The sequence below is a fragment of the Nicotiana tabacum genome, chromosome 6 (genome assembly GCF_000715075.1).
Source record: "Nicotiana tabacum cultivar K326 chromosome 6, ASM71507v2, whole genome shotgun sequence".
Classification (NCBI taxonomy): Eukaryota; Viridiplantae; Streptophyta; class Magnoliopsida; order Solanales; family Solanaceae; genus Nicotiana; species Nicotiana tabacum.
Genome location: NC_134085.1, coordinates 84,261,146 through 84,284,259, shown reverse-complemented (window position 1 = coordinate 84,284,259; position 23,114 = coordinate 84,261,146). Strand labels below are relative to the sequence as shown.

Genomic DNA, 23,114 nt, shown 5'->3' with positions numbered 1-23,114 from the left:
GTGTTGTTCACATGAGAGGCACAACTTTTATGGATAAACAATGTCTAAGAAAGGCAGTGTTCATTGGTTATATGGGGTTTGTAATAGTTTAGTTGGTTAGATTAGTATTTTATGTGTTTAATAGGATTACCATGTAATAATTCTGATTTTCTTAAGAAAACCGTATTCTGATGGGAAAAGTTGTAATAAGTGAAGCTTAATTTCGTTTTAAACTATTGGTAGGACTGCCATAATTTTTTTCATAAGTATAGTGGCACAATGGGCTAAGTTGTGAGCCCAATATGTAAAGGTAGTAAGTACTGTTTTCGTTTAGAGTAAGGCTAAATTTGAGGCCCGAATAAATTTGATCAATCTGGACTTAGGCCATTGGGCCTGGATCCTGAGCTCAAATCCAGACTTTCCTTTTCCTTATAGATCATGGTTTAAATGTTGTTTCTCTTATCTTGCAACTCATATGGTTAAATTTTAAAATTAGGATTGTGTTTTGAATACTTATTTTACTTAGAAACAAATAGAGATTCGATTGTTGTAAACATGTAAGTGTTGTTAATTTTAGATGTGGATAGGCCTAGTTGCAAAAATAGGCCCACCTACATATAAGCCCAATGTGGGCTGTTCTATTTGGACTCAACAAAACATTTCTGAATCCTTTCCTCTTAAGGACAGAGTCGAGCCTTAAAATGAGTTCAAGGCTGCCAATCCCTCTTAGCTAAATGATCAGTGAGCCATCACTGGCCAATAAATTCTAAGCCCAGCCTTTCCATTTTTGTAAAGTTAAAGGTTTTCTTAGTTTGGATTCCAATTAGTATCTTTAGTCTTAATTAAATAAAATGCAAGCCCCTTTTGGTAAAAATAGTTTGAGGCGTGCCATTTTTCATTAAATGACCTATGGCCCTCGTATAAATATTAAACTAGTATTGAAATAACCCTAAATAATCGTAGTTTGCTTTAGGCTAGATTTAGATTAGTAATGCGATTATGTATACGTTCGCGTAACATAATTGCAAATTTAATTCCAAAAAGAGTTACTCGAGGGATACGTTCGCGCAACTTCAACCAAATTTTTCTTAATAAAATAAACAAAGCGTTATTAATTGTGGACACGTTCGCGTAATATGATTTTTGACGCGCTAAAAGAAAAGAGTATACGTATGCGTAACTCAATTCTTTAATTACGAATAATTCAAGTGATTAAAAGCGGTAAAAAGGTAAATGCACATAGGTTCTAAAATAAGTAATTAGACAATTTAAGCCAAGTATAAATCGCTAAGCGACCGTGCTAGAACCACGGAACCCGGGAATGTCTAACACCTTCTCCTGAGTTAACAAAATTCCTTATCTAGTAATACACATGGAACAAAAGATGTCTGACCTTGTGTAGTGGTGTTGGAGAAAGTTAAACTAAAAATGTCGCAATTATATCACATACTTCCACTGTTAAACCATGGTTGTGAAATGTATTATATTTTGGGACTTTAAATGGAGTAACTAATGGTTATGGAATTAGCGTTGTTCATGAACTCGTTTGGTGTTAATTAATGAGACTTTTCTCCTCTTCTTTATCCGCGGGTAAGTCTTGGGTAGAAGGTATTGTGTAGGCTAACTCGACCGGGTTAACTCGGTTGAGCGTCGGTCGCGCTCCCCGAGGTTGGGGCGTGACAGATTTGAGTAAGACAAGGAGAAATTCTCGACTACCTATAAACCTTCTACCTTAATTTTTGACCTCCACACCCTCATATCTAAGGTCATGTCCTTAGTCAGCTCCAGTTGCTTTATGTCCCGCCTAGTAACCTCTCCCCAGGACTTCTTAGTCCTACCTCTACCCCTCATGCTACTCATTGAGATTAACCGCTCGCACCTTCTAACTAGGCTTCTATACCTCTCCTCTTAACATGCCCAAACCATCTCAATCTCGTCTCCTACATTCTATCTTCCACAGGAGCCACTCCCACCTTTTTTCAAATAACTCCATTCCTAATCTTATCCAATATGGTATGGCAACACATCTACCTCTACATCCTCATCTCAGCTACTTTAACTTTTGGATATGAGAGTTCTTAACCGGCCAATACTCTGCTCCATACAATATAGTCGGTCTAACTACAACCTTGTGGAACTTACCTTTAAGTCTCAGCGGCACATTCTTATCACACAAGACACTGGAAAAGAGCCTCCACTTCATTCATCCTGCTCCGATACGATGCGTGACATCTTCATCAATATCCATGTTACCTTGTATTATAGATCCAAGATACTTGAAACTACCTCTCTTGGGGATGACTTGCCTATCAAGCTTCACCTCCATATCCCTTTCCTGGATACTGTTACTAGTATTCCGTCTTGAAACCCTTAGACTCTAGGGTCTGCCGATCCAAACCTCTGGCCTCTCGTTAATATAAGCTAATATCATTGTGTAGAATCTTGTATACGTCAATGGTGATAATAAAGCACGAACCAAAGAAAGGTGGGAGGGAAATAAATAGCACCGACCATATTAGCTTATTTACCTAACTTTTAGGCTATTAACTTTGGCACTTTCGTTTTTCTAATTAATTCAGCTTTATTGTCAAGATCTTTTTTTCTTGTTTCGCATTTGATGTGATATCGATCTAAGTCGGCAGACTCGGCACTTGTAAAGCGGTCGGCACTTATTTAGTGGTCGTATATTACAATGAAATGAATGCTAGCTTGTGTCAAAGCTATTTCAATTTTTGATATTTGGAGAAGGAATGCGACCTAAATAGAACAATAAGAATCGAGAGAAGGAAAAGAAAAAAAAAAAAAAAAAGGAACTACAACAAAGGATTTAGAAAGAAAAAAAATTGATAAAAAAACAGAAGATGTAATAGGAAATTTTTCTGAAAACATTTCAGTCTTAACATTGTGAATGAAATATGTATATTTGTATAATATTAACCGGAGATGAGTTTAAATAAAATATTGCGGTCAGTGAATTTCATATAATTCAATTAACTTATTGGGGTCGAAGCGCAGCTATATTATTATTGCATTTTCATTAGGATAACATGTTGGCTAAAGATAAATTTAAATATGATACTCTACATTAAAATATAAAAATTTTACGTTTGTGTGAGCGATATTCTGAACGTATTATTATGTATCTGTTATGAATAGTTTGTACATTGGATACTACTTTGGATACTACATTGGATGCTACATTGGATGCCCATGTTGTGAATAACTTAAAGATTAAATTTCCTACATTATGTCCATCATCTTTACTTTTTATGCCTATAAAAGGCCATGTAATTGCAATGGAAAAATACACCAAAGTGAAAGAAGAAAACATTTCTCCCTTCTTTCTATCTCTTCTTATTTACATTTTACTGCATTACTTTTATTTTATAACACGTTATCAGCATGAAGCTCTAATTTTATTCTTAACTCCCGCTAAGTTGAGCAATATTTTATTAAGAATATGAAAATTCCCCAGTCTTCAGTTGGACTCAAGATTAATAAAGATGATATATGTCTTCTGGATAGTGCTACAACACACACTATTTTAAAAGATAAGAGATATTTCTCTTATTTGGTAATGAAAGAAGCGAATGTTAATACAATATCCAGTAGTACAAGATTAATTGAAGGTTCTGGAAGAGCCAATTTATTACTACCAGGAGGAACAAATTTGGTTATTGATGAAGCACTATATTGTAGTAAATCTCAAAGAAGTTTATTAAGTTTCAAAGATATTCGCCAAAATGGCTATCATATTGAGACTACAAATGATAAAAAGATTGAATATCTTTATATTACTACAATAATATCCGGTAAGAAATATGTGCTTGAAATGTTACTTGCTCTTTCCTCCGGCTTATACTACACAAGTATTAGCAGGATTGAAACACATGCCATAATAAACGAGAAGTTTACTAATCAAGATAATTTTATTATTTGGCATGACCGGTTGGGCCATCCTGGTTCTAATATGATGTGTAAAATAATTGAGAATTCACATGGACATGCAATGAAGAATCAGAAGATTCTTCAATTTAAGGAATTCTCTAGTGCTGCATGTTCTCAAGGAAAATTAATTATTAGACCATCAACTATTAAAGTTAGGATGGAATCTCCTGCATTTCTGGAACGTATATAGGGTGATATATGTGGGCCCATTCACCCTCCATGTAGACCATTCAAATATTATATGGTTTTGGTAGATGCATCTACAAGATGGTTACATGTGTGCTTACTATCAACTCGCAATATGATATTTGCGAGATTGTTGGCTCAAATAATAAAGCTAAGAGCATAATTTCCAGATTATGCAATTAAGACAATTCGTCTTGATAATGCTGGTGAGTTTACATCCCAAGCCTTTAATGATTATTGTATTTCAACTGGGATAACAATTGAGCATCAAGTTGCTCATGTTCATACACAAAATGGTCTAGCATATTCATTGATCAAACGCCTCCAATTAATTGCTAGACCAATGCTTATGAGAACAAAACTTCCCATTTCAGTATGGGGTCATGCTATTTTGCACACAACAGCACTTGTGCGGATAAGGCCCACAAGTTATCATAAAGTCTCCCCATTGCAATTGGCTTTTGGTCAGTAGCCAAATATTTCCCATCTTAGGATCTTTGGTTGTGCGATATATATTCCAATTGCTCCATCACAACGCACAAAGATGGGTCCTCAAAGAAGGTTGGGGATATATGTTGGATATGAATCTCCTTCTATTATAAAATATCTAGAGCCGATGACTGGAGATTTATTTACGGCAAGATTTTCTGATTGCCATTTTGATGACTCAGTATATCCAACATTAGGGGGAGAAAATAAGCAGCTGAAAAAGAAGATAGATTGGAATGCATTATCACTGTCTCATTTAGATCCTCGAACAAATCAATGTGAACAAGAGGTTCAAAAGATTATTCATTTATAAAATATTGCAAATCAATTGTCAGATACATTCACTGACCTACCAAGGGTGACTAAGTCACATATTCCAGCTGCTAATGCTCAAATTCTAGTTGATATCCCGGCAGGGCAATTAATTAAAGCAAATGAGTCTAATCCATGCTTGAAACGTGGTAGACCAATCAGTTCTAAAGATAAAAATCCTCGAAGAAGAAAAGGAGCAAGTGATCAAAGTGAACATAACACAGAGGTAGTGGCTCAAGAAGAGCCCCAAGACGTAATAAATGATAAGACCTTAGGAGAGGTCCAGGTACCTGAAAATAATGAAAATGAAGAGATATCAATAAGTTATGTCTCAACCAGGAAAAGATGGAACCGAAATAATATTGTTATCGATAACATTTTTGCTTATAATGTTGATGTTGCAATAATGCAACAAGATGAGGACCTTGAACCAAAATCTGTCAATGAATGTAGACAGAGAAATGATTGGCCAAAATGGAAAGACTCTATCCACGCAAAGTTAACTTCACTTGGAAAACGTGAAGTCTTCGGACCCATAGTTCGAACACCTGAAGGCATAAGCCAGTAGGGTATAAATGGGTTTTTGTGCGAAAACGAAATGATAAAAATGAAGTCGTTAGATATAAAGCGCGACTTGTGGCACAAGGGTTTTCCCAAAAGCCTGGAATTGATTATATGGAGGCATATTCTCCTATAGTAGATGTTATCACCTTCAGGTATCTCATAAATATGGCAATGCAAGAAAAACTTGATATGCATCTAATGGATGTTGTTACAGCCTATTTGTATGGATCATTAGACAACAAAATTTTTATGAAAGTACCTGAGGGATTTAAAGTGCCAGAAGCATATAAAAGTTTTCGAGAAACTTGTTCAATAAAGCTTCAGAAATCTTTATACAGATTGAAACAATCAGGTCGTATGTGGTACAATCGCCCGAGTGAATACCTGTTGAAAGAAGGGTGCAAGAATGATCCAATTTGTCTTTGTGTCTTTATAAAAAGGTCTAGATCTGAATTTGTTATAATCGTCGTGTATGTTGATGATTTAAATATCATTGGAACTCCTGGGGAGCTTCCAAAAAAAGTAGACTGTTTGAAGAAAGAATTTGAAATGAAAGATCTTGGAAAGATAAAATTTTGTCTTGGTCTACAAATTGAGTATATGAAAGATGGAATATTTGTCCATCAATCAACATACACCGAAAAGATTTTAAAGCGATTCTATATGGATAAAGCACATCCATTGAGTACCCCGATGGTTGTGAGATCACTTGATATAAAGAAAGATCCATTCCGACCTCATGAAAAAGGATGAAGAGCTTCTTGGTGCCGAAGTACCATATCTTAGTGCAATTGGGGCATTAATGTATCTTGCCAATAATTCCCGACCAGATATAGCTTTCTCAGTAAGCTTATTGGCAAGATTTAGTACTTCGCCAACACAAAGACACTGGAATGGTATTAAACATATATTCAGATACCTCCAAGGGACCATTGATATGGGTTTATTTTATTCAAATGAATCCAAGCCATCATTGATTGGTTATGCAGATACAGGATATTTGTCTGATCCACACAAAGGTCGATCTCAAACAGGCTATTTATTTACAAGTGGAGGTACAGCCATATCATAGCGTTCGACAAAACAAACCATGGTTGCTACTTCTTCAAATCATGCAGAGATAATAGCCATTCACGAAGCAAGTCGAGAATGCGTTTGGTTAAGATCTATAACTCAACACATTCAGCAAACATGTGGTCTTTCTTCGAAAGAGAATATTCCAACAATATTATATGAAAACAATGTTGCATGCATAACTTAATTGAAAGGAGGATATATCAAAGGAGATAGAACAAAACATATTTCACCGAAATTCTTTTTCACTCATGATCTTCAGAAGAATGGTGAAATAGATGTACAACAAGTTCGTTCAAGTGATAATTTGGCTGATCTGTTCACTAAGGCGTTACCAACCTCAATATTTAAAAAACTGATATATAAGATTGGTATGCGTCGTCTTCGAGACATTAAGTGATTTTTCATCAGGAGGAGTAACTACACGCTGCACTCTTTTCCTTAACCGTGGTTTTGTCCCACTGAGTTTTCCTGGTAAGGTTTTTAATGAGGCAGCAAGCAATGCATATTATAAATAACTATGTACATCCCAATATTTTTTTTGTAAGTTTTTAATGAGACACATTATCTTACATGGACATCCAATGGGGAGTGTTATGAATAGTTTGTACATTGGATACTACTTTGGATACTACATTGGATGTTACATTGGATGTCCATGTTGTGAATAACTTAAAGATTAAATTTCCTACTTTATGTACATCATCTTTACTTTTTATACCTATAAAAGACTATGTAATTGCAATAGAAAAATAAATTAAAGTGAAAAAAAAATACTTCTCCCTTCTTATTTACATTTTACTGCATTACTTTTATTTTATAACGATATCCAACTTGTTGTCTTAGATTCGGTGTCTCGTAACACGTCACAGAAAATATATCCTTACTACATAATATAACATAAAACATTAAATTATGTTACAGGGGTCAATCTCATCTCATCTGGTGGGAAACTGGATACTACATTTCAAGTTGGGGGTATCTGTGGTAACCCACAAATCCAAAAAGTAGTTGATGCCATTCAAAACTTGCTCCTCCTCTCTTTTGTCCTAATCTCATTTCTAGGGTTTCCTGATCAAACATCAAACTATGGATACCGAGTTTCAAGATTGGGAGTTGCTCCACTCCAACTCAGCTTCAGATTCCGAGCTCCCCGCTAACTCAACCAAAAACCAGGAGGATACTTTCGTTGAAGAAACCGAGGGTCTTATTAAGCCCAATTATTTCTCCATAGATTCTCACAGTACTCCTACTTTTGCTGCTTATAACGGTTCTGAGGAATCGGATAATCAGACCTGGATTGGTTTGGGTTGTGAAAGGTCTGAAGATCGGCAATTTGGGGAATTTGACGGGAAAAATGATGTGGGTGTGTTTGAAAACTCGAAATTACAAGTGGGTTCTGGAGGAATTGAAGATATAAGTAGTGAAAATGAGAAAAAAATTGAGGTGGGTGTTGTGGAAGAATCGAAATTGGAAGTGGTTTTAGGAGGAATCGAAGATATAAGTAGTGAAAATGGGAAAAATCTTGACGTGGGTCTTGTGGAAAACTCGAAATTGGAAGTGGGTTTTGGAGGAATCGAAGATATAAGTAGTGAAAATGAAGATATAAGTAGTGAAAATGAGAAAAATCATGGGGAATTTTGGTCTGATACTGGTGGAGATGGTCCTGGTGATGTGGAATTTAGTGGTGTTGAAGAGAGGTCGGAGGTTTGTGTAGAAGAAAAGGAGGAAAATCAGAGGGTTGAATGTGAAAAGAGGGATGGAATTGAAGCAAGTAAAGGAGGAGAAGAGAAGAGGAGTTTGGTGTGGTGGAAGGTGCCATTGGAGCTTCTCAAGTATTGTGTGTTCAGGGTTAGGCCTATGTGGGCCTTCTCCGTAGCTGCTGCTGTTATGGGGTTTGTGATATTAGGTCGTAGACTGTACAAGATGAAGAAGAAGACTAAGAGTTTGGAGCTCAAAGTTACTGTCGATGATAAGGTCAGTGTTCCTTTGCCCATTTCGATACCATTATGTTAGTAACATTGTTTTTTCCACACTATAGGTGCTAACCTTAAGCTTGATTAGTATGTTGCTTCATCCTCTTTATCCCAAAAAATTATTAAATAAATGAAAGAATGTTGCTTCATGTGTTATGCTTTTGAAATACCTAATAGTTAAGCAAAATGAGGAATTGATAACATTACATAGTTATTTGTGTTAGAGGGATGAGGTTTTTTCATGGTAGATACTTGAAGAAGAGGGAGATTAAAACTCGAATTGCAAAATAATTGGGCCCTAGGGGTCATGGCACTTTAGTACACTCTTAACGAGTGTAGGGGATATCAGTTTTATGACTCATTACAAATGTTATTATAGTTATATGACCCTTTTCACGGGAGATTGATAAAATATAACACGGGAGATTGGTAATAAAACAAAGGAGATTTTTATAGGATCATTTTTCTTCTATTCAAATCCTCATGAGCGTAATGATATTGTATTGTGGATGGCCCTGTCTATATGCAAGACAGAGTCATAGGAATCAGTAATTAGTTTGTGTCATCATTGCTTGGATGTCTTATAGTGTATGCTTAGATGTGCCATTTCATTTTCTTTTCATTTGTTGATAACAATTTTAGTTATGGGAAGAACAATTGTTTTTTAACAATTCTTCCTGGCCATTAAGGCTTCAAACTTGGGCATTTATTTGATTTTTGGGTTGTCACTTGCATCATGTTCAAAATTGTATATTGAATTTGGTTTCAGAGTGCTATGTATCTTGAAGATATAGGATGTGGGAGTATTCTAGTATAGAGCAATGGTATAGGACTATAGGCTGACAATGCCTTTAGCATTCTGTTGAACCTGTATCATTTGAAACTTCGTTTCTTGTACCTCTTGACATTTCAGTAATCATGATTGCTGTTTCTTCTTTAGCGAGTGAAGTGCTTTATCTAGCTTGAAATAGCAAGGCAACTTGTTTATTCCAGCTCGGCCTTGATATCGCTTGTGATTTATTTATGGAGCATGTCATAGTCACATAGCTGGAGAACCCCAAAATCGCTGATTATATTGAAGTTGTTTCAATAAGATAGAGAATAAACAAATGGTTCCTCATGGATGGAGATGCAACTACCAATTTTAATAGTCTGTGCTATAACATACACTCTAACATTCCTGGGAATGATAAGCCTTGTGTTACAGTTGTATTAGATAATGAAGATTGTTTATCAATACCCCTATAGTAAGAGTTTCGAAAGTCTCAATCATGAATAAGTTGTTTTTTCTTTTCTTTTAGGGTGGTGGGTGGGTAAATCTATATCTTCAGTTTGTTCTCCAACTTCTGCTGCTTCCAGCTTCCTCCACAGTCCTTATTAGCACTTGTGAAATGTGAACAAAGAGGATACAAGGGACAACAGCTTGGAAGCCAGTCTGTAATAGATGTTGCTAAATAGACAACTGATATTGTTAAAGCACTTTGTGAGTCTACCTTGGATTAAACGACTGCTGCCTCATTGCTTCTACTAGTGCTCCTTCAACATTATTTTAGTCTTCTGCTGTAATTTGTTTCTCATGATAATTTTGCTTTAAATTCCACCAGCAAAGAGAAAAATAAAAGGAGAAAAGAGAAGGAAAAGAAGAGAGAAAATAAACCAGCGACTCGAGACATTTTTATTTGGTGTAGATGGTGTCTACTTCGTTGACATCGGCACCGTTAAATGCTACCAAATATCTTTTCAGGCCTAACGTCAAGTTTGGTTTCATTTTTATTTAGTTTATGGATTTTGTATACCTTTTGCTCAATTTTGTATCTTGCCAAACTAATAGCCTGTTTGTCCAAGCTTCTAAAATCAACTTATTTTGAGAAGTGTTTTTTTTCTCAAAAGTACTTTTTGATGAGAAGCAGTTTTTATTTGGCTAATTAATTTGAAAAGTAATTCCGAGCAGCAATTAGTGTTTGGCCAAGATTTTGAAAAGTGCTTTTAAATGTATTTTTCTCAAAATTGTTTTTGGAGAGAAGTTACTTTTTTCTGCTTCTACTGAAAAGCTCTATTTTTTTCTTCTAAAAGCTTGGCCAAACACTTTAACTTTGGGAAAAAAGTGGTTTTGGCCATGGAGAAGCTTGGCCAAACAGGATATAAATGTTACCAGAAGTACATGCTCTTTGACATGTTACCAGAAGTACATGCTCTGGAAACTGAAATTTTAAACCCCCTTCTGAAGTGTCCTATAGAACTATCCAACCTTAAACAGTTGTAAAACTTGGAATAACCAAAGAGTGTTCACACGCTTTGTGTTTCGAACAGATTTTGATGTTTTCGACTTGAAACGTTTTCAAAATTTTTTTGTACTTCTGTTGTGTGAATATTATAGGGAATCATTGGATCAAGTCCTTAAATCCTATCCTTTGCCTTGGACCATCACTCTTTCTTCTCACTATCGAATCCATGTCTATGTGTTGAATAAGTTTTATCATTGTGTGCAGAAGGTATCTCAATTCATGAGCCGTGCTGCACGCCTTAATGAAGCATTTTCTGTTGTGAAGCGGGTTCCTGTGATTCGGCCGCAGCTGCCAGCACCTGGAATTTCACCATGGCCTGTTGTGAGTTTGCATAGGGTGTAATCATTGTAAAGAAAAATGAAGTTTATGTATACTGGAAGAAGCATTGGTGTCGTCACCAAGTCCCCATTTGATATATGGCTGTGTTTTTGCTTGGCTAATTTGTGTTTAAACTTTGTGTGTCTGTGCTCAATATACTCCTGAACAGACTGATGTACGTTTTTAAAGCTATGTCTGTATGTATGTATAAACTCTCTTATCTTTTTCCCCATATGTCGTGTGGCTGGATGTCTCTTTAAGTAGTTTTTCTTTTCCCCTACCAATTAGTAATTCAAGGGGAAGTGGGTTCTTGTTTGACATTTCTGCAACAGAGTTGTGCAAATTACTTTTTCTGGTCTTTCGAGGAAGTTTTTCAGTAAAGTGATAAACAAAGTTCCAACTGTCGTATCCATATTTTGATGGTCCTTTCCAAGTTTATAAAATAACATACTTGATAGCCTATAGTGCATTGCTCTTACGATTTAGCTAGTGGTATATTTATATTAGGTTAGGTATTTGTCAAGAATTTTGCTTCCACGTTAGTGTTAGAATATGGGAATTTTGCTTCCACGTTAGTGTTAGAATATGGGAATTCAGTTGGTATGTTACTTTTGAATTTTCGCTTTGTTGGTAGAGGTTCAATTTCCCACCTTAAATTGCCTTATAAAGTACTCCCTGAGGTCCATAATAAGTGACCAATTTGTCTTGCGCACATCCATTAAGGAAATACTAAATTCTAGACAAAAATAGATAGTGTGACTAAACTATCCTTAATTAAATGTTGCAACATAGTTTAGTAGTACTTCTCTTCTCAAATGTGAGGAGTAAAAGACTTTTTAATGATACGTACAAAAGAGTAATTTTGAAAAAACAAATTGAATTTTTTCTTGATTATATAAATGAACATTTATTTTGGACCAAAATAAAAAAGTAAATTGATCACTTATTGTGGACCAATTTGAACATGATGTAATAGGGGATTGTGGTTTAATGGAAACATGTAAAATTAGCGGTAGCAAAGTCTATTGATTCTAGATGAATGGGCTCTTATGCCAAACTCTCTAGTTAAAGTCTTAAAGAAACAACAAAAATTCATATGATTGTTTTTTGACAAATTAAGGAATTCAAGACAAGGTTTTGGGAGATGTGGGTGCTAGGATTTCTATTCTAATTTAGATAGTCTTTTGAATATGGTTGAAAATTTAAAGTATTGCGTCATTATTAATGAAGATACCTTTCTAGGTTGCTCTAGCTGTATCACTATGTCCTAACTTCATTAATTATTCGTGTTAATGCGTATCTAGTTTTCTGATACGTTACCTCCAGTTGGTTAGTATTTGACCTTTTGATACATTATATAGGACATTGGGAAAGGGAATAATAACAATCGACAGTGAGAGTCGTACAAAATTTTTCCATTACATAAGGGAGAGAAATCTTACATGGTCACCCAAAGCTGAAGTTTAAATTTGTTTTAAAAAAAGGAAGGGGGAAAAAAATAAATTAATGGGCTTTTCTTATTTTTCTGTTTCGTTCTATTTTTTCTTCATAAAGCAGATTGATTCAAACAATTTGGATGATTTCTTTAAATACAAAGCGCATAACTTTTATTACAACTCCTCCTCTAAATTCGCATAGCAGTATATAGGTCGCAAATAAATTTTGAATGCATGCACATAAAAAACAGAAAAAATAATTAGAAACCTTTGAATTCCATTGTTACCAATTTTAGCTCAATCAGTGAATGGCTAATTTGTAGTACTGGTAACTTTCCTTACAACATCAAATTTTTAAAAAGCTAGCCGTTAATAGTTTCATTTCTTTTCATTTAAATACACTCTTGAATCTTAATTGAAGTATTAAGCAACTAAGATCTTTGCTTAGATTTTCTTCTTCATAAACAAAAGATTTTCACAATATTTTCTTTTAGACAAACAAAATCTTTGTTCCTTGTGGCAGATTTGTTTGTCTCTTGTTTTATATAGTATAGAAAGATCTTTGAAAGAAAATGACTTCCACTCGTTGTGCAGCTTGCAAACAATTAAGAAGAAGATGTCCTTCAGATTGTATCTTTTTACCATATTTTCCTCCAAATAATCCACAAAGATTTTCTTGTGTTCATAGAATTTATGGTGCTAGCAATGTTGGAAAGATGCTCCAGGTAAGTACCATATCATATATTCCTATAAGAAATCTTTGTTTATTCTCTTTCTTCAATTAAATACGTTTTAAGTATATTTGTACAGACAAGATAATATTTTGTATATTCTTATCTCATTCAGTGCTTCATAATCTCTGTGTAAATATGTTTCGGCAGTCATTTATTTAGGTTAGTTAAAATGTTTAGATCTTTTCTTTCTCATAAGTGACAATAAATTAAGATAACAACATAGAGAAGTAGTTATTAACTTATTTATTATTCGTATTCGTATTTATTATTCGTACTTGTTTGAAAATTTTAATTATAAAAGTACTGATTTATATTGTTATATCTATACAATTTTCATGAATGTACAAGTTCTATTTAAGATATATGAATTGAGACCCATAATTAAAATGGTTCCATCTCATAGTTTAAACCGTATTCTTTTGAGGTGGAAAGAGTAGTATTTCACACTGCAAGGTGCAAACCAGAGTAGTATTTTGCATGTCTACACACTTATCCTTAACAACAACAACAACAACAACAACAACAACACTTATCCTTGTTGAACTAATTATATTATGGTAAATTATGTCAAAGAATATTATAGAAATTAATTTTTTATATTTTTTAATAACAGCAAGTACAAGAGCATCAACGAGCGGATGTGGCAGGCACGTTGTACTATGAGGCATATTGCAGAATAAAGGATCCAGTTTACGGTTGTGTTGGGATCGTTACTGTTTTACATGAAGAAATCTACCAATTACAAAGCCAAATGGCTAAAGTACAAGCTGAAATTGACTTGCACAAAGCTCAGTCACCAGTTCAAGGACAACAACAAGTTGAATTTTCTGCTAATTCATTGGCTGATCAAAATGGAGTTTATACTTCATCGCCATCTTTATTTGATCCTTCATTCCATTAATGGTTTTACTAAAACTTATTCTATTATTTTTCATGACATATTTGGGGCATTTTATGAATTCTCTTGAGTTGCTTTGGAGATTTTATTAGTTTGATTTGGACTTGTATCCTTAACTTCTATACTCTGGTTTCATTCATCCTATCGTACATTTGATCAACACGATAATATGCTTAAACTCCTAGTAAAATTAAAGTTAAAATTAGTTTAATTTTGAAGCATAAAGTTTCTCTTCCCAAGTAAATCCACAGATAAAAATGCAAACTTAAATATTCTTGACATGTGAATAACGTACTATTCAAAAAGAAAAGAGGAAAACATTATTTTCAACACATTGTACTAATTAAACAGAAATCAATAGGGCAAATATCACCTTGCAAGAAAATAGATATTTATGTACAGTAGTTCGATGAATTAAACCTATATCTATAGATGAATTTACAGAGATTTAAACAAGTTTCTTCAATATTTAATTCTCTCACAAAAGATTATATTTTTCAAATATCAACCTTTGATCTAGAAATTCAAAACGTTTTCTGAAATGAAGCAAATGGATTTTCACAGAAACTAACACAAACGTCTTCAAAAACATACATTTTCTAAGATGGTAACATAGACAAACAAATTTTCTTCAAAATAGTATTCTAAAAGTGTTTCAAAAACCTAGTTTCTTAAATTCCAGCCCAGCAGTCTTTGTGTTTGTCAAACCCATCTGCTTTATTCTCTTAGTATTGATTCAAGAGTTCTGCTAAGATTCTCTAAATCTTCAATTCTTTATTCTGTGAGTTGATTGTTTGGTAAATAGAGAATGCTTTTAATCAATTGAATTTGATTATTAGTATAGTTATAAAGAAAACATTATATAGAACTGAATGCTGCAAATCAATCCGTTCTTTTATGACTGATTAATTAATTGCAATCATAATCAATTTGAGTTAGAATACAACCTAAGTGGCATTCATTCATTCATTCATACAACCAAACCTATGTTTATGCCAGCCCAAAATGATTTACTTTTTTCCTTGAATGGGAGGAATGTAGGTATTATTACGGCCACAATGTGAGGTGGGGTGATCATAAGTTAGTATCGCAGCACAATTCAACTCTTCTCCAAATGACTATTCGATTAGTAATGTTAATTCTAATTTTGATGTGTGTGAGTTAAAACTATAGAAAACATCTAGTTTTACGGACCCCCTTAATTTTTCTTTTTCTTTTTCTAAAGACAAATTGAGTGTTGGAACGAAAGGGTCCAAATAGAATGGAATGGATATTGAAGATTCGATCCCTACTAGTTTCCAGCAAGTTCATGCTCGAAAATTATATTCCAAAAGCTTTCGTACATGTGTGGACAGGCCGTTTACTTTACTTTATTTATGTTCTTCTTCTTCTTCTTTCTTTCCGTCGCGTTAAAATCCTGGATCCGCCTATAATCAAAGAGTTTGCTTACCATTAAAGAGAAAAGCTGGGTTTAAAAAAAAAGCAGCCCATTTGGAGAGACTTTTTGTATCTTAGTTTTCACCAGGCTACATATCCCTTTAACTCAGCACCACCGATGCAACATATTATGCCAAAGTTCATGATATGCTATATACTTCCAGATTTATTAGTATGCTCCTCCTTTATTAGTCTATGTCACCGAGGCGTTTCTGAAATGCATATTATGTAGTAGCTAAGGCCAACTCCTGTTGCACTAATCATTTGTAGAAATTACGTGGTTCTGTCCCCGAAAACATGAATCATTTTCCTTCATCATTAAAATCTTTTGAAGCCACCTTCTTTTTCCGCGCCCGCGAGGGTGCAAAGAGTTTTCTCCAATTAAAGGACAGTCGAAACGGAATTTATTTCTTTATTTCAGAGTCGCCACCTGGGAATTTTAAGGCGTCCCAAGTCACCAATTTTTAATCCCTGAATCGAGGAGAATATGACTCTGTTTGTTATTCTGCGAACCAGAAATCCTGGGTAAGGAATTCTGTTAATCCGGAAGAAGGTGTTAGGCATTTCCGAATTCCGTGGTTCTAGCACGGTCGCTTATATATTTGACTTTGATTTATTAAATGCATATTTATTACTCAATTTTATTGTTACCGCTTCTATTTAGACTGCTTGTAATTAAGGGCCCTTCTTTGAATCGAATCACGCGTACGTATATTCGTTTTATAGATTATATTTTTAAAACATGTGGAATTGTGTCACGCGCACGTGTACACGATAATATAGATAATATATTTATTAAAACAATTATTTTCGAAATTGTGCTTAAATAAAAACAAGAACATTCGCCCTTTTTTTATATTTAAGTAGTGAACCTCACATCTCGGTTTTTTTTATAAATATTCGATCGAAGTTGCGCGAACGCATAATCCGAATTGCTTTTAAAAATATAATCAGGTTACGCGAACGTATCCCTAATCACAAAAATATTCTTGATGAGGTTCTCTACAAATTGTTATTACGTGTTGACCGCGAGCCTTGTTTTACACATATGAATCATATACCTCAAATTTTAAAGAATTAATGGCTTGAAGAAGAAAACAGACAATATGTATCTAAAACTAACATTTTTTTTTTTGGATACAACATTTGGATGTCCATAAATCGAATCGTGTATAAAATTGGGAAAGAACTTAAAATGATAAACAAATTAATAGTTTCCGCAGAATCTTCATTGTTTCATTTAAGGCGAACTCTTCTTCTATATATCTTTTACATAAAATGCCACGATTCGTTTATAAATCCCATGTCCTTCTCATGTATTTGTTTTAGTTCAAAGTTACAATGGTTTGGTTAATGTTTGCAATGGAAGATAAGAGTCAAGTTGATAAGAAGAAAAAAAAAAAGAAATATTACAAACTGATTCAATAAAATTGCTTTATATACAACGTAGTTGTTCGTCGGAACCATTCATAATATTTTAACGTCGTAACAAGCTAATCAATTCACCTTTCTTATGGTTATACATATACCCGTTATCTTACCATATATGAAAAAATACAATCAACATCATTTTAACCTTATTCAACAACAGAGGTTAGAATGTAGTTTTCTTGATATTTCTATTCTACTTTATATTTAGCTAACAATGTTACGGGATGTAATCAATGGCCCATTTTTTTGTCATATTCCCTATTTTGACAATTCAAATATAACTATACTAATGAGATTTCGAAATGGACAATATTATTACAAAACTTATGCAAACTTTTAAAAAGAAAACGATTAGATAATAGTCTTCATGTCAAGCATACTACTTTGTTAACCAACTGAAACAAACTGAAATTTAAACTAATAGACTTAAGTGAATATAACTCCAAACTTCATTTATTTGGCAACGTTGAAGCCTTTCGCAATATGAGTTTACAGATATGTACCTGATATTGGAAGCAAAAGAAAATGATGATAAGAATCAGCGACAGTAATAACAATACAGCAACAACAGTCCAGCAGCAGTAACAACCCAGGAACAGAGTTTGCAAACTAGTAGAACAGTAATCCCAAAAACAAAAGCTTCAAGCTTTGAATGAAACAACAACCATTAATACTAATTTCAAACAAAGAAAGAAAGCAGAAGAATTTTTTTAGTTTTTATTTTATTTTGAAAGCTTAAATATTTTTCGGAATTTTTCTTTCTCTTAAATGTTCAGCCCTTTTTTCTCTCTTCTATTTTTCTTCTCAGATTTTTTCTCTTATCTGTATGTGTATTTCTCTCTGTCTGTCCGTGTGTTTTTTTTGTCTCTCGTATCTTGGGTTCGAGATGGACACTTATTTTAGTTTTCCGGATATTACTCGTGTCCCCTATATTGATGTCTTCGGTATCACTCAAGTTAGGTTTGATTTTTTCCTCAAAGTGAATTAACTCTTTACTAATCTCTTCAAAAACCTCATCTTCATCATATTCTGATTCATAATCACAATATATTTCTTGAATTATTACTTCGGAACCAGATTGATTTTTAAGACTGGGCTGAGGATTCCTCATGCATGCCATATCACTAGAGCCAGCGTAAAAAGAACAAGACTCCTTTCGAATGGGGAGAGGAGTGGCTTTCCAATTATTAAGCTTTGTTTCTGGCCCAATGAATTGAACTTCTGCGTCGCTACACCCTTCTCCGTTTTCCAACATATTCACATCATCAAACAATTTCTCGAATCTTTCAATTAATTCTTCCTCAGGATTGACCCGGGATTTAGGAATTGTTGTTATCGGGCGATTTTTAGCACCGGTCTTGACAAAAGACTTTGACAGACGTGGGACTGGTTTTGGAAGAACCCATGCCTTGTGTTTCAACTTTCTGGCCTTTATCACGTCATTTACGGTGGGTATGAACCCCAAACCGAATGTTCCCCAGTTCTCGGGGAGAGATACTGGTTGTATAATTCCTTGCAAAGATAAGCCCAGACCTTTGCCGGGTATAAAACCATTCTTTAACATTTCATAAGCTATCATGACTGATGCAGAGGATATCTTTGGAGGGTGAAAGGGAGTTTTCTCCAATTAAAGGACAGTCGAAATGGGATTTGTTTGTTTGTTTCAGAGTCGCCACTTGGGAATTTTAAGGCGTCCCAAGTCACCAATTTTTATCCCTGAATCGAGGAGAATATGACTCTGTCTATTTAACAGTCTGCGCACCAGAAATCCGGATAAGGAATTCTGTTAACCCGGGAGAAGGTGTTAGGCATTCCCGAGTTCCGTGGTTCTAGCACGGTCGCTCAACTGTTATATTCGGCTTGATTATTTTGATATGTTAAATACATTTTTATTGCATGATTTTATTGTTACCGCTTCTATTTAGATTTAAAGACCCTTCTTTGAATCGAATCACGCGTACGTATATTCGTTTTATAAATTATATTTTAACGTGAAAAATCGTGTTACGCGTACGTATACACAATGATATTGATAATATAATAATTATTATAATTATTTTCGAAATTATGCTTTAATAAAATCAAGAACATTCGCCCCTTTTGTATAATTAAGTAGTGAACCTCACATCTCGGATTTTTATGAAATTAATAATGATATTCTCCGAGGAATCCCTTTTATTAAATATTCGATAGAAGTTGCGCGAACGCATAATCCGAATTGCTTTTAGAAATATAATCAGGTTACGCGAATGTATCCCTAATCACAAAAATATTCTTGATAAGGTTCTCTACAAATTGTTATTATGTGTTGACCGCGAGTCTTGTTTTACACATATGAATCATATACCTCAAATTTTAAAGAATTAATGACGTGAAAAAGAAAACAGACAATACGTATCTAAAACTAACATTTTTTCGCGGATACAACATTTGGATGTCCATAAATCGAATCGTGTGTAAAATTGGAAAAGAACTTAAAATGGTAAACAAATTAATAGTTTCCGCAGAATCTTCATTGTTTCATTTAAGGCGAACTCTTCTTCTATATATCTTTTACATAAAATGCCACGATTCGTTTATAAATCCTATGTCCTTCTCATGTATTTGTTTTAGTCCGAAGTTGCAATGGTTTGGTTAATGTTTGCAATGGAAGACAAGAGTCAAGTTGATAAGAAAGAGAACTATTATACAAATTGATTCAATAAAATTTCATCACGTGCAATATAGTTGTACGTTTGAACCATTCCTAATATTGTATCAACTCACCTTCCACATATGATTATATATATACTCATCATCATGCCATATATGAACATACAACTTATATCAATCTAAACCAAAATCAGATTTTTTACAAGATATACTAATAATGTAATTTCTTGATACTTCCATTCTACTTTAAATTTAGCTAACAATATTACGGGATGTAATTAATGGCCCATTTTATGCCATGTTCCCTACCTTGATATTTCAATCATGACTTCACTTAATGAAAATTCCGAAATAGATGATATTATTACAACACTTAAACGAATTTTAAGAGGTAACAATTATCTTATATTCATTACGCCAAACGTACTATTATATTAATCAACTGAAACAAAAACCAAATTTTTTAACTAATGAACTTGAACGAATGGAAAACAGAATTATAATTCCTGAACTTCATTAATTTGTCATGTTGAAGCTTTTCGTGACATGAATTTACAGATATGTACCTGATATTGGAAGCAAAAGAAAATGAAGATGAGAATCAGCAGCAGTAATAACAGTACAACAGCAACAACTGTCCAGCAGCAGTAACAACCCAGGAACAGAGTTTGCAAACCAGTAGAACAGTAATCCCAAAAACAAAACTTCAAGCTTTGAATGACACAACAACCATTAATACTAATTTCAAACAAAGAAAGAAAGCAGAAGATTTTTTTAGTTTTTATTTTTATTTTGAAAGCTTAAATATTTTTCGAAATTTTTCTCTCTTCTATTCTCTGTCCGTTTTTTCTCTCTATCTGTGTGTGTTTTTCTGTCTGTGTCTGTCTGTTCTGATTTCAAGACTTCTTCTTATAACCCATCCCATAAACCTTTCAATTAATTAAAATCCATACTTTTTCTCTACTCAACCCATTATCTTCACACTCATCCCCATTACATTAAATAAACATATCACACCACCCCATTTCATTTTGTCCCCCATGCCTAACATAAAATAATGCAAGATTCCCCCTTTAAATTAAATCTTGTCCCCCCTTTACATTAAATAACCATATCACAACCCACCCCATTTTATTTTGTCCCCCATGCTTCATATAAACAATTACAAAATGTACAATTCCTAAACTACCCCTCTGACCCTATTGCAAATTACTATTTTACTCCTGAAAGTACTATAAATTACCAAACTACCCATCAGCTATAACACATCAATTAATCAAACTTTAACCAAAATATAGGCAATATGATTAATTTCTAACAATGTTCAAACAACAAATTTCATGAACATGATTTCTTCAACATTTCAATAACAAATCACATGAACATGATTTCAACCTCAAATCATATGAACACAAATTGAACAACCAAGAACAACTAAAATTTAATTGAACAATATTTTTAGAAACAACAAACCTATTTTCGGATTTAAACAACAACAACAATCAAACAAGTACATTTAGATTAAATTCAATAATATTGAACTTAAAATCAACCATAACAACATTACAACCAACAATTCAAGAACAATCAAACAAAGTATGAACATGAATTGAATCTATTTTGAACAACAAACATGATGGATTTAAACGATTAAACCAACATATTTCTCTAACACAACTAAATTCTTTAGACAAATAACAAGATCGACGAAGAAACAATTATGAACTTAAACTTGAACTTAACAATATTAACAATTTCTAACAATACATAAACACATGAAACAAATTGAAGAAATAGTTAATTAAATTTCAAGTTGAATCTAACAAACATCAAACTAACAAATACTTACTTAAACAATAATACAAACATGAAATAAACATGAAACATAACTAATTAATATTTCGTTTGAAATCTGAAAAATTAATTTAACAAACAACACATGAGCATGAACTAAAAATTAATTCAAACGATAAACAAAACAAACATTTGCCGATTTTAGATTCGAAAAATATCAAAACAAAGTACGGACAAAATAAAACTCAAAAATCACTAACCGGATTGAAATGATATATGTACGGACTGTTTCGTCAAACCTTGAATGGGAATAAATCTGTCCGGATTCAACGACGAACAACGACCAAACAAACAACGAACTTGATGATGAACTCACGACGTACAGGATCTTGACTCGACGAAAAACCCTCGACCAAACGAAGAAGACGGAGGGAAAGGAGCAGCAGTCCGCAGCTGGCCATGGCAGCATCAAAACTTGCTCATCCATGGCAGAAACGTGAGCAGCAGCAGTTGCTGCGTGATCTTGGCCGTGACGGAGACGAAGAAGAACAACGCAGCAGCAGTTGGGTTGTCGCGATGGATGTTCAGCCATGAACGACGAGGCATGAAGCTGGACGAGGCAGCTCAGGGTTTGAAGTTTGAACCACGAAGCAGCAGCAGCTGGGGGGCGTGTTTGGACGTAAGCAAAAGCAGCTGAAACGCAGCGGGGAAGCAGCCATAGTCGAGCAAGCTTTGAGCTTGACGAGCTTCAATGGCGGATAGGGCTGGGGTCGTGAGGGTGACGTGCGTGTGTGTGTGTGTGTGTAGTCATGGCTTCTTGAGGTTGAAGGCAAAGGGAAGCCATAGGAGGTGGAGAAGCTTGAGGAAGAAGAAGAAGATAGGAAAAGGGGGGGGGGGGGGTGGCGGTTGGTTAGGTCTAGGTTAGGGTTTTTCTTGATTTTGTTTTTGTTTTGTTTTTGTAAAATGTAAGACAAAGGGGTTTGGGTCTTTTGGGTTATGGACTGGGTCGACCCAGTTCGAAATGGACTGGGTCGTAGGGAAGATTGGGCCATTTTTTGGGCCTGTGGCTTGAAATTGAAGAAGAGGCCCAATTCCGACTTTCTTTATATTTTCGCTCTCTTTTCTTCTTTTATTTTTCTAAAACTAAATTATAAAAATACTTAACTTATTATTAAGAACTAAATTAAGTTATAAAAGCGCAAATTAACTCCCAATAACAATTAACGCACAATTAAGTAATAATTAAGCATAAAATTGTATATTTGGACATTAAATGCTAAAAATGCAAAAGATGCCTATTTTTGTAATTTTCAATTTTTGTAAACAAATTTAATTAGTAACAATTATAGAATTAAATCCTACATGCAAATGCGACATATTTTTGTATTTTTTATTAATTTAACAAATAAACAAACACAGACAAATACAAATAATTATCCAAAATATCACAAAATTTCACACCAAGGAAAAATCATTTTATTTTGAATTTTTTGGGAGTAATTCTCATATAGGGCAAAATCACGTGCTTACACCTAAAATCCACAGATTGGCCCTCCTTGATCCTCTTTTTCACAAAATGTTCAATTTCATATCCACAACAT

General features: G+C 34.1%; 2 protein-coding genes across 3 annotated transcripts; both read left to right on the top strand.

The window, feature by feature from the left end:
* The first annotated feature begins 7,445 nt into the window (after positions 1-7,445).
* LOC107794850 (uncharacterized) lies at positions 7,446-11,363 on the top strand. 2 transcript variants are annotated; one of them, XM_016617388.2, is made up of 2 exons: positions 7,446-8,529; positions 11,018-11,363. In XM_016617388.2, exons 1-2 carry the CDS (start codon positions 7,642-7,644, stop codon positions 11,153-11,155), a joined length of 1,026 nt encoding a protein of 341 aa, XP_016472874.2. In that variant the 5' UTR covers positions 7,446-7,641; the 3' UTR covers positions 11,156-11,363. The 2 variants fall into 2 exon arrangements, with proteins under 2 accessions (XP_016472874.2, XP_016472875.2); XM_016617389.2 differs by having other exon boundaries at positions 7,461-8,529; positions 11,021-11,363.
* Positions 11,364-13,139: 1,776 nt separating this feature from the next.
* Positions 13,140-14,202, top strand: LOC107794851 (LOB domain-containing protein 23-like). The gene is made up of 2 exons (XM_016617391.2): positions 13,140-13,292; positions 13,915-14,202. The coding sequence occupies exons 1-2, from the start codon at positions 13,140-13,142 to the stop codon at positions 14,200-14,202; spliced, it is 441 nt and encodes a 146-aa protein (XP_016472877.1).
* The last annotated feature ends 8,912 nt before the right edge of the window (positions 14,203-23,114 follow it).